This window comes from Drosophila takahashii, chromosome 3R (genome assembly GCF_030179915.1).
Source record: "Drosophila takahashii strain IR98-3 E-12201 chromosome 3R, DtakHiC1v2, whole genome shotgun sequence".
Classification (NCBI taxonomy): Eukaryota; Metazoa; Arthropoda; class Insecta; order Diptera; family Drosophilidae; genus Drosophila; species Drosophila takahashii.
This window is the reverse complement of record NC_091681.1, coordinates 35,465,053-35,477,231: the sequence shown is the minus strand read 5'-3', so window position 1 is coordinate 35,477,231 and position 12,179 is coordinate 35,465,053. Positions and strand designations below refer to the sequence as shown.

Below are 12,179 nucleotides of genomic sequence, written 5' to 3'. Positions count from 1 at the left end.
TTTAATCGGTTTGACTTTGTTGCCTGACCTGCGTGGGGTCAATTGGAAGGGGGAAGTGGATGTGGAAGTGCACGGGTATGTATGGCTATAAAATTGGGGTTGGGGGTCGTCAGGGGGGTAACAACAACAAGGACAAACAACGTAGCCAGTGTTGCCCGCAGCAGCAGATTGAATCCTAATCGAGGTTTTGACTTTGGTTACGTTGCGTAAACACGCAACAACCGGCACACACGGCCCCTCACATCCTGCCTTTGGAAATATCCTAGCTGAAAACAGTGCAACGTGGCTCAAGGATATTTGATGGGGCGAGCAATTTGGGGCAGTACCTTTGCAGTAGGCCTCACTGTACGTCCTGCAGTGCAGTTTATTGTAGCATACTTGCAGGCAGCTGTTGTTTGCTTGTCCTTGGGGCTTTTCGATGAAAAATGGAAATGCCGGTGGCAGGTGGAGGTGATTAGGGAAAGTTTAGGCTTACGATCCTGAATTTCGTCATGAAAAAACAGGAAAATGTTGTATATAAATTTATAAAATAACTACGATATATATAATAAAATATTTTATAAATTTGTTATATTATATTAATTCTTTTTTTGCTAAGAATTCCTCTCGCGCTGCCTTGCGATCAACCTTGCCATTTAAATTGGCCGGCAAATGATCTGTGAACTGGACACCGGAATGAAGTTGCTTCCGAATTGGCGGCAATCGTTTCCCCACATGTTCTGTAATTTCCTGTTCCTTGATGTTCGATCCTTTAGTTCTCACTACCAAAGCTCCAGCTGCATCACCAACCCGCTCATCGTAGATTCCCACAACACAAACATCCTGCACTCCTGGTAGTTCCGAAATAACTTTCTCTATCTCAAAGGTCCAGTACTGGTAACCCAGGTACTTGAGGACGGCCTTCTTGCGATCCACTATGTGAAGCAGGTGTTGATCATCCAAGTAACCCAGATCTCCTGTATGAAACCAACCCTCAGAATCCAGGACATTTTGAGTGGCCTCGGAATTTCCAAAGTATCCATTCCAGTGGTTTCCTACTTGTACACATATCTCTCCCACCTCATTGGGTCCCAGATTCCGATTGGTCTCGTCTATAATTTTAACCCGTACTCCGGTAAAAGGTCTGCCAGCGGTTAGGCAATTTCGACTGTCGAAACTCATCGAAATGGTGCCCGTTTCTGTTAGTCCGTAACTCGCACAGATGACAGCATTCCTGAAGAGATCCTTAAGTTTTTCGCCTGTAGCCGAGGAAATCGCACCACCGGTGAAAAATAATTTCCTGAGGGATTTTAAATCTCCAGCTGTGGCTTCTGGGCAGCTGCATATCGCTGATAGATACCAAGGAGCCAATGATGTGTGAGTGATCTTGTACTTCTTCATCAAATGGACGAAATACTCCGGCGTTAAAGGGTTGCTACTGCAGATCATGGTACTGCCGAGAGCAGCGGCAATAATATAAGCTGCTAGACCCGAGGTCCAATCCAGACCACTTGCAGTATAGATGACAGACTCGCTATTGGCCATTGGCATTGGCAGTACTTCGTTGTTGGAAAGACATATGGCTTTCGGTAAACCAGTTGTTCCCGAGGAGCAGAGAATAACCACTGTCTGATTGCCACCCTCCGCCAAGGGTTCCGGTCTGAAATTAAATGGATTATAAAATGATTATAATTAAAATGATTATTATAATGATAATTATAATGATTATAATACATGTAGAAAACACGGAGAAAGTATGTAGAAAACATTAAGAAAGTATGTAGAAAACATGAAGATAGTGTGTCTCAAAGTATGCAACAATTTATTTTGATCCTGAAAGATTACGTCCTTATTTTCATTGCATACTTTTACACACCTTTATAAGTGATTTTGAAAACTCTAAAGATTATAACTTTTTAATGCTCACTGGTAAATATTCTCGTCATCTGTATAATCGAGCAGTGACTCAATACTGAGTACACCCTCAACTTTTCCAGTGATAATAAAAATCTCAGGTCGCCAATCGATAGTAGCTGCATGAATTTTCTGCCAAACATTGCCATCGCAGAAAATCAGCTTAGGCTTGGTGATCGAAAACATATGCTTTAAAGTGGCTGGAATTAATTACATATTTTTAGTTAGTAATATTTAATATTTTGAATTATTATACCCGTTACTCGTAGAGTAAAAGGGTATATTGTATTCGTGCAAAAGTATGTAACAGGGAGAAGGAAGCGTTTCCGACCCCATAAAGTATATATATTCTTGATCAGGATCACTAGCCGAGTCGATCTAGCCATGTCCGTCTGTCCGTCTGTCTGTCCGTCTGTCCGTCTGTCCGTCTGTCTGTCTGTATGAACGCTGAGATCTCGGAAACTATAAAAGATAGAAGATTGGCATTTTGCATGCAGATTTTAGGAGTTCCTACGCAGCGCAAGTTTGTTTCAAAATGGTGCCACGCCTTCTCTAACGCCCTCAATCGCTTGTATACGATTTTAAAGATTTTAATATTTTTGAAAAGTAAAAATGCAGTTTTATTGTGTTTATCAACACCTATCGAAATGTAGAAGAAATTTTTCTAATCGGACCATTCGTTAAAAAGTTATGCGTGATCAAAGTTTTCTATCTCTATCTCCATCTCCCTCGCACTCCCTTTACCTGAGTAACGGGTATCTGATAGTCGTGGCACCCGACTATAACGTTCTCTCTTGTTATTATATTACCTTCATCCAACACTGGACTCACAGCATGGAAGGGAGTTCCATTCATTAGACATGCCACTACCAGAGGCATGACATACGTAGAATTTTTGGCAGCGATGCCAATGATATTCTTATGGTTGAGTAACCTTTTCCTAAAGGATTGGGCAATTCGAATGGCCCAGGTTAGGACTTGCTCGAAAGTTAGGGAGACCCCTGTAATATCACATATCTGAATTTTATAAATATAAATTATTTTTCTTAAAGACTTTGATTTGTTTTCTTATAATACTGACCAGGCACACATTTTTCGGCCAGTTTCTCATGGTGTGGAAAATAATTCTACCCAAAGAAGTATCTTCCTTGTAAATGGTACTCCTTGGGGGTCCACTCCATACCTTTTCCTCTTCACTGTAAATCACTGGTAACTCAGTCATCTTATAAAAAATTATTATACGATCTGTTGTCTCCCACAAAAGGTTTTAAACTGAGGCGATAGTCTAGGAAAATGTAAATATATAGTGAAAACTCGGTGACGAGATAGTAAACTGTTTATTTGCTTCGCGTGCATTAAGAGTAAAATTTCTTATCAGAAGATAATCTTTACAATAAACGTTTGCCTAAAGAAATTTTCAGCTAGCTTGCTTACAATTACGATAACTGCAATACATTTAATTGATGAGTGGTATTAGACAGAACGTTTATATAATAGAAATCTAACATTTTTAATAAATAGATTGTTAATTTCAACCACTGTACATCGCTTTCTGGACACTTTAACCCTTTTCCCAGCTTTAAATGCACTTTTAATCGCCAGAAGGTTAAATCAATATTGAATCGCGTCCTGCGTTTCTGAGGAGCAGCTGTTGACAGGCGGCCAAATGTGGATGCTTCACGTAGAGACAGAGACGGGTAGAGCAGCCGGGAAAAAGATATGGGCTTAGAGGGCGAAAAAGAGATGGCGAAACTTCTGACAGTTTTAAGTTTGACTGGGGAACTCTTTCTGGAGTCGGAAAATATGTGTTGGCAACTTGTGACACAAAGGCGCCGTCACCATCTTCCAATCTTCACTGCCCTTTCCCCTCCCCGAAGTTTTCCCCCTTTTCCAGGCTTTTCCTTACGTATGCAACAATGCGCTGACTTGACTTGGCTTTTTTACTCCTCAAACCTCCCTACGACCTTCACACAAAACTTGAACATCACGTAAGCATTTTCCAACCCCCGTAGAAAGAGTTTTTTCCCCGCCCTTTTCAGCAACTGACCCCCCACATTTGCACATACATCAAAAATTTTGTTATGTCTTTGTAGGATTTTTGCTTAAATTTTGCTTTTACTTTTCGTCGACTTGTGCTGTGTGAAAAGGTCAGACATTGTCAGTTAAGTGTCCATGTCCAAGTCGGAAAAGTGTTGTCCAAGACTTCGAGTGCTTTTCACAATTTTTTAGAGCTCCTTCCCATTTTTTTCTTGTCTTTTGGCTCTTATTGAACGCCTTTCGGTTAGGTGTCAATGTGCAAAGCAGAATTATGGCAAATGGTATTGGAAAACTTTGCCAGCTTTCGTAGTAAATGGATATTACAATTCGGTTTGGGGAAGGAGTGGAAATGGTAAGGATGTTTGGGATTTAGTTGGTGGAATATAAATAAGTATATTGGATAAATAAAATTATTGGAAGAAGGAGATTTTTAAATATGTAATAAAATTTAAAATAAGAAGATATTTTTGTAATTTAAATATTTTTTATATTTTTAATATAGATTTTGTATTTCAATTAAATTAAAATTATTAACAATTATTTATTGGGAAAAATTTAAAGCACTTAAGAGATGTCTATTGCATATTCTTGGCACTTTATTTACAGATTCCTTGAGGGAACGCAATTTAACGCAAACAACTTCTATTTTTTTTAATGGGTGTCATTTGTAGAGTAAACTCCCTATTTTGCTCCATTAACTTTTTCACTTCGGCCATATCAAAAATCCAAAACACAGAGCAAAACCACCGTGACATAAATCACAAAATCAACAACTGGTATAAAAATCGAGTTATGGGGGCCAGCAATATAGATTTTGATTTATTGGCTGCTGGCGTGACTCTCTATCTGAACAACCATAAAGGTGGGGGTATACGAATATATATATGGGAAAAACCCCTAGCCAAACCTCCTAAGTAGACAGCTCAAAGGCCTAAACGAAGCGAAGCCAACAAGAAGAACATGCGAAAACAAAAACATACAGAGTGGAACCAAAGCCAAAAAGCAAAAGCCAAACAATGGCGAGCATTTTGATTTGTGACTTGCGACTTTTCACGTAGCAAAACTCGCACACACACACCACACACGCACCGGGGAAAATCTCCATAAAAAATATGAAAATAAAAATCACGCAACAGGATATTGAAACGTCACACATATGCCACAAGTGCGAGAAAAGTGGGGGTGGCTGGGTGAAAAGGGGACTTCATTCGGCATTAAAACTGTCAGTGGCGCAGATTGCCTGCGGTGGCTAAGGACACCTTCGCACATGATTTATTTTCAGCTGCATTTATTCGGGAAAACTCATGTGTGTGTTTGTGAAAGTGAAATGGTGCAAAAAACTGCGCAAATTTCCCGTAAACAGTTGCACTTTTCTTCGCCTTATTTCGAACCCCCCAGCGAAAACGTGCTTGGCACCCCCTCGAAAGTCCTGAATGTCCTGGCCAATTGTCAGCCAGACGGCAAAAGGCAGGACTGATTGGAACTTTGAGCCTGCAGCTTCTGGCTGAACGGACGTGCAGCGAAAGTTTAAATAAACACGACCAGCAATGCGTAGCGTCGGGGGGATTTTCCAAACAGAGTGGGAAAACAAATTAAAGTGCCTCGAAAAGTCAGGCAAACGCAACTTGAGCTTAAAAGGATGAAGAGCCAATTTTGAATCGATATAGTTATATAGAGGTTATTTAAAACTCATTTTGTTTTAAACTGTACGCCGATTTTAAAGTTTTAAAAAGGAACAAAAATATTTCTTTTATTTATTTATTGTTTATATTATAGATAAATATTATAGATCAATATTCACTATTTTATTACCACAAAAATTCTTACGGATTTAAAATCAATTAAAAAGGTGCCTTAAAGTATGCAGACAAAAAACGTTACTTTTTAGAACAAAAACTTGAGATCTTCTAATTAAAAATATTTTCTTGCATACTTTTATACAGTTTTTTAACAAAAATAGCGAACAAGTTGCTAAATTCGATAAAATTAAATTTAATTTCTTAACGATTTCAAAAAGTAAGGAATTTAATATTTTTGTATAAAATACAAAGTTTTTCTTTTAACTTTAATGATAACTTTGCGTCATAGAATTCTAGTTGTTCTGAGCCCACATTTCTTTAAGAATCTAGCATAGTTCACATGTGCTCGGAGTAAACAAAACAATGTTTTTTTCCCCAATTTCGTTCCACCTCCTCGGAACTCGGAACCCAAAACTCAGAACTCAGAAATCGTGTGTGTGCCTAGCCTGAAAGCATATCCATTTCACGCCCAAGTGCCGTGGCTTCCTTGGAACCGTGTGTCAAATCCATTAACCTTCTGTTTACTTTTCTACGTCCAGTGGTCGCAGCAGGGAAAAATCCGAAGGCGATGCCGTCGTAGTGAAAGTGTTTTGTGGGAGTAATTTGATACTTTCGCCAAATTGCGTTGCACACTTGAGGTCCTTGGAGTTCTTCCCACTCTTCCATAAATCTTACCTAGGCGTGCGAGAAATGGAGCGGGAAATTCGAACTACGAAGCACATATCCTTAGAGCACATATCCTGGGAAAAACTCATGCTCAGTAATGAGTATTAAGTTGACGTAAATTGCGGTACATTACATTAACCAGAAGGAGGGTCTCTGGAATTGGGGACTGGAGTTTGGGGCGCTGCCAATTATACTCGTGTCTCTGTTAATTGCTTTTGTAGTTTCGCTTACAATTGAACAAACATCGATGGTTTATTTATGAGGGGAAATTGATAAGGACAAGTTATACGTCAATGAAATATGAAAGGTTTTCTCAAGCTCTAGTGAAAGTTTGGTTTTGTTTATGATGTTTGGAGCGAGGTATGTCTTCAATTTAATTGTTAAAATTAATAATGAGGCAATAAAAACGTTTTGTTTTATGACTTAAATGCCTTATTTTAGATTTAAAAATATTTTAAATTTTTTATATGATTCATATTTATTTAAAAATGAAAAAAGTCATTATACCCCCTTAATAATACTGTTTCCTTAAATCTAAAACCTGCAAGGAGATTTATTAAATCCTTTTACAGATCGTTAAATTCTCTTCACAATTTATTGCCCTATTTTTTTTATTTAGCTCACCTTTCACTATGCAGATGTATATCTTAATTTTCGCCAAAAGAAAATACCCTCTAATGGAATTAAAAAACATAAATCCGCATCTGATTTCCGCGATAAAATAAAAACTCAACGCAGGCATTAAGCAAATGAAAACCGCAGCGAAGGAAAAACAAAGGAAAAGACAAGGAAAACGTAAATGATTTAAGAACTTTATCGGACATCAGCGACCAGCAGGAAAAAATGGTCAAAAAAGCAGAAAACAAGGAGCTCGGCGGATGGAGTGCAAAGGACACTTGCCAGGAGCTTAAATAGAACGCTTGTAGGTGATTATGCAGCACATAATTTATGCAGGCAGCCAGGAAAACTCGGGAAAACAGAACAATGACCAACCTGCAAAAGGGAGGGGGGAAATGGGGGGTGGCTGGGCGAAACTGATTTAATTAAGCAGGTGATTAAAGTTGATGCCGGTTATTTGTAGCAGCCAAAAGAGCAACAAGGATGGTCCACTTTGCATCCTGTTGCTCCTTTCTCCAATCTCCGGTCCTTAGAAAGAAAAGCGTGAAAAGTGCGAGCAAAGTTTCCCGACAACGGAACTGTTCATTTGGTCTGCCCCCCTCCCAAAAAAAAAAGGACTACAATGCAAATTTTGTTGGCTTGTTACGGGGCAACATGGCGTATGCACAACTTTTTTGTTTGCGAAGCGAAGAAAGGTCAAAAAGTGCAATCAATGGAAATTAAAATTCAATCAAAGCTGCCTTAAAGAGTGGAAGATAATGGAAGGGAAAATATGAATTTTATTATGATTTCCAATTAAAACAAAACCAAAGTAATTCATAAAATTTCTAAAAAGTGTAAATCTTTTAAAAAGCTGCCTAAGATTATGGTATAAATATTTTTTAAAATTAAATTTATTTATTTATTAATTTATTTGGCAACATATTTTCTAAAATTCGAAAAGCTTAAAATCTTTTAAAAAGCTGCCTACAAGTATGCTATTATCATTTTCAAAGAACTTTTCTTACGATTTCTCAATTTTAAAATCTAAATTAAATTCATAGGAAAATATGCAATCGTTTTTGAATTTATGCAACATCAATCTTATGCAACAAAGAACTTTAAAAGAAAGTTATCTTAAATACTGCATACTTATTGTCTCCACATGAGTGTCCTTTGCAGTCATCTTGACCCCCTCGACCTCCACGATCCCCTGGACATGTGCTTTATCATCAGTTTTGGCCCTTGAATTTTACACAAAATCGATTCGGTTCTGAGGACAAGGCCATAAACGCACTCGACAATAAAACGCAAGAATCAACAATTATGTTAATTTCCTTTGTGGGTCAATGTCTCTCGCTTTTCTTGTGTGTGTGCGTCTGTGTGGGTTGTATTTTATGGCCATATCTTGGGCCAACTGTCAGGCGAAGACAGCTGCAGTGGCCGAAAATAAATTAACATTATTTATGAATTTTCTTTTGTGAAGTTTACAAACGATATGGGGCCATGTTAAGATACCCCTGAATTTCCCCTGCTGTTAAGTTAACAGTGAAAGTGAAGAGAGAGCTTTTGTGGAACTGCGCATGTCCTTTGCTCACACCTCAGAGAAAATACCTAGACACGTGCTTCAAGTCTGGCTGAGATATATATAATATACCTTACGCATCCACCAATCTACCTGCGTCAGTAGCCCCCCTCCCCCTTTCTATGTGTATATGTTTGTGAGAGCCCCATATATATATGTATACCTGTTTTAGGTGTTGGCCCATCGTCTTCGTTTCGTCGTCGTTTTGGCTAGAAGAGTGCGGCATGTCGAGATGTAGGTGCCAGCTGCGCTGCTACCTCTCTCTCTTACCTGTGGGTACGGCTCCCCCACCCCTCTCCACCACATTTTCCGCCCCCTTTTCCCAGTTACCCAGCTGCAACCTCAACCGCAAGTAACAGTTGTTATTCGTCGTGCGTTTTTCGTTCGTTGGCTTCGCTCTCACACAGATACACGGATATTCTGGCCAACACACACACTAACACACACATATATAATCTCAGCCAGGTTGTTGCCTGTCCTGCTGTCTCGCTCGCTCTTATTGGCCTTTATGGCGGGCGCTACCTACGCTTTTTAAGGTGACCACGAAAATGTTGGCAGCCAACCAAAGTTGAGCACCTTCGAGGGGTTTTCCACCCAAAAGGGGTGGGGCTCCATGTGTTTTTCCGACGGCCAAAAGAAAAATCTCTAGTTCAGGTTAGTTTTACAGTAGTTTGTGTTTTATTCGGTACAACTAAACACGATTTTGTTCATTTCCTTTGTAGATAAAAATATAAGGGCCTTTAAGAATTAATTTTTAAGTTTGCCTATATTTTCTCAATATTTTCCTATAATTTTTTCTAAAGATTTTCTTGATTTCTACTGAAAGTATACACGTTTTAGCCTTTTAGGTGATTTTGTATGATCTATTTAAGTTCTTATATCTTCTATAGTTGCCCTCCATTTTCTACTTATTTTCCTATATTTTTCCTACAATTTTCCTTTACTATCCAAAGCCCCCTCCCCCTTGTTTCTCATAGTGCTTTATTTTCCCCATCAACGTCATCGTCATTTTGCCGTCGTCGTTCGCTCGTCAACGTCGTCTGTTCTCATCTGTTTGGCTCGGCTTTCACCTTTTCCACCGCTTTTCCTCCTCCGCTTTTCCAGCTTTCCCCCCGCATTCCCAGTGTGCGTGAGTGTGTTTGTGAGGTGCTCTCAGCTCGTCTGGAGTTTTTGTGTAGCGCAGGTTTAGGTGCGCAGCTTTCGCTCGTTAGGTACTCGGTTTTTTGCCAGCTTTCCTTCCTTTTTTTATATTTCCACTGCTGTCTTAGGTAAATACAAATGAGAAAGCGAGTGAGTGAGTGAGAGAGAGAGAAAGAGAGAGCGAGAAAGCCGAGAGAGGAGCAGGTGCGCCGGGAAACTCGAGCTAACTAGAAGCCCTCTTTTTCCCCCTGCTCCTCTCCAGAAATGAAGGTGTGTCTCTCCGAGTGCGTTAGGTGCTCCAGCAAAATTGAGGGGGAAAAGGGGGAGGAGGAAAATAGAGGAGGAGGTGGAAAATTCAACTGTGATTTATGCCAGCCAATGGTTGAGCTCCTGGCTACGTGTGGTAGGTAAGTAGGTGTGACACCAGTGTCGCTCCGTCTCCGTCGCTCATACGCCACGTGGGCTAAAAAAATGGCGACTCGGCTACTCGCACCTATGAGCGTTCAGCTACTCGCTCGGAATGGAAAGGGGAAAACTTTTCTAATTAGCCAGTGGCCAAAGGATGAAAGGGGGAGGGGGTAGGAGCCTGGGAAAAACTTTTCTTTTCGGCCCTCCGCAGACGCGCCTCTTTATGGATTTTCCGACTGCCCGCTGCTTTATTTTCTTTCTTTCCTTTCTTTGCTTTCAGCCCCCTACATTTTCCCCCCATTTTCCTTGCCATTTTCCTTAGGCGGTGTCAGTGTCCTCGTTAGGATGCTGGAGCATTTTCTTGTGCGCAGCGATTTTCCTTCTCTCATTGTTGCAGATAAAATCGATAGCTCTTTATGGCAATTTAATATGACCTTCGTGGCTTACTTATACACATAAATTCAGTACTTTTGCTAGGCTCTTTATGGCCCCCCCTCCTCCTCCGCCCCATTTTCTTCTCTTTCCTTTTCGTAGGCTGTTTTTGTTTATAATGCTGCGTTTTTATTCGCTTCTCTCTGGGGCTTTTTGCAACAACTGCGACTTTCGACTGTTTCAACAGGTCGTATGCGCAATCTGTTGCCACCCATTTTTTCGGCCATCCTCTGCCAGAGGTCAGCTATTTGACATTGAACTCGCATCATATCTGCTTCGCCAGCTATTGAACTCTTTCTTTGTGGCCTCAAATCGACGCGACCATCATAAACAGATATCTCAAGCTATCATCAATGTTTTGGAATAGAACGAAGATTAGAGGCGATTTTGTTTCCATGGGTTTTTTATGTTCTGGTTCTTGCTTTTAACATTTTTATAAGATTTTAGCAATTATAAAAACATTAAGTTTTGTAGCTTTGCAGAAAGGTGATAAAGATCTCAGGAATTTTTAAATTATGCAGAATTAGTTTGCAATAAAATACTTGCCCTTTTTGGGCTACAATTTTATAGAATTTAAATAGAAATTTCCTGCTTAAAAACAAAAATTGTACACAAAAGGTACCAGGTCTTGTGCTTATAACTAAAACTGTGCAAATCTAAATTTAGAAAAGAATTGCTCTAAAAATTTGTATGATTTTATTATTTATAATACGTATTAAATGTTAGCACCTTAAATAAACTTTTTAAAGTATCAGAAAATAATCGTAAATATATTTTATTTTGTCTTCACATTATAATATTAAATCCCCTCAGGTGCGAAAGGTTTAACATTCCTCAATCTTCGTTAAAATCCTTTTAGAAATACCCTCCTATAAAGACCTGACCCTTGTTATGGCGGTCAAAATCTTTATCTAGAAACCCCCAGTCCAGAATCCACTTTGAGGTTTGTCATTTGGCACAAGAACATGTGCCACACTCCCCCATTCCAATCCTTTGCCCCTTAAGTTCAACAATAAGTCAGGGCATTAGTCGCTTGAGAAATTGTCTGTTTACCTTGTTGGCCAGTCGCCTTTTGCCGTTTCCAGTTCTTACAGTTTGCCAAATGGCACTCAAAGCGGTGAAATATGAAAAATGAGACGCAGGAAGCGAAATTACAAGCCATGGCCAGGAGTATCCTGGGTATCCTGCAGCACCTCCAGACTTCAGACTCCAGGAAAAACCGCGCAGAGTGGCGAGACCCAAATGAAAAGTTGAAGTAATAATTGTGCGGCGGAGGCGACGACGACGACTTCGCCAAGGGGCATCCTTGCACATTTTCATTTGGTCATGTCCGGTGGTGTCCGACGATGGGTAATGTTTGTCCAGACGACCCCAAGTAGCCCAACACACGTCCCCAGGACCACTGACTCACCCAGCTGCTGCTCCTAGATTTTTGTACTTCGTTCGGGATGGTATAAGGGTATATTCTGATTCTTATGTTTGAGTTGAGGAGTAAAAATAACTGTAATAGACCTGAAACCTCTTAGAAATTTTTTTTAAAGTTCTGAAATTACTTAAAAATTGGTCTAAAAGTATGCTAGAAAAGTTGTTTAAGTAAGCAAGTCTAGAGTATATGTGTCAAA

The 12,179-nt window shown here is 39.7% G+C and overlaps 2 protein-coding genes across 2 annotated transcripts; both read right to left on the bottom strand.

The window, feature by feature from the left end:
* Positions 1-555: 555 nt before the first annotated feature.
* Positions 556-3,141, bottom strand: LOC108059637 (luciferin 4-monooxygenase-like). The gene is made up of 4 exons (XM_017144996.3): positions 2,975-3,141; positions 2,703-2,910; positions 1,907-2,093; positions 556-1,639 (listed from the first exon to the last, which is right to left on the bottom strand). Exons 1-4 carry the CDS (start codon positions 3,113-3,115, stop codon positions 574-576), a joined length of 1,602 nt encoding a protein of 533 aa, XP_017000485.2. The 5' UTR covers positions 3,116-3,141; the 3' UTR covers positions 556-573.
* An 8,285-nt stretch (positions 3,142-11,426) lies between these two features.
* Positions 11,427-11,871, bottom strand: LOC108059599 (uncharacterized). The gene is given in 3 exon segments (XM_044395500.1): positions 11,427-11,480; positions 11,482-11,556; positions 11,611-11,871. Coding segments are annotated over 3 exon segments (390 nt in total).
* Positions 11,872-12,179: the final 308 nt, after the last annotated feature.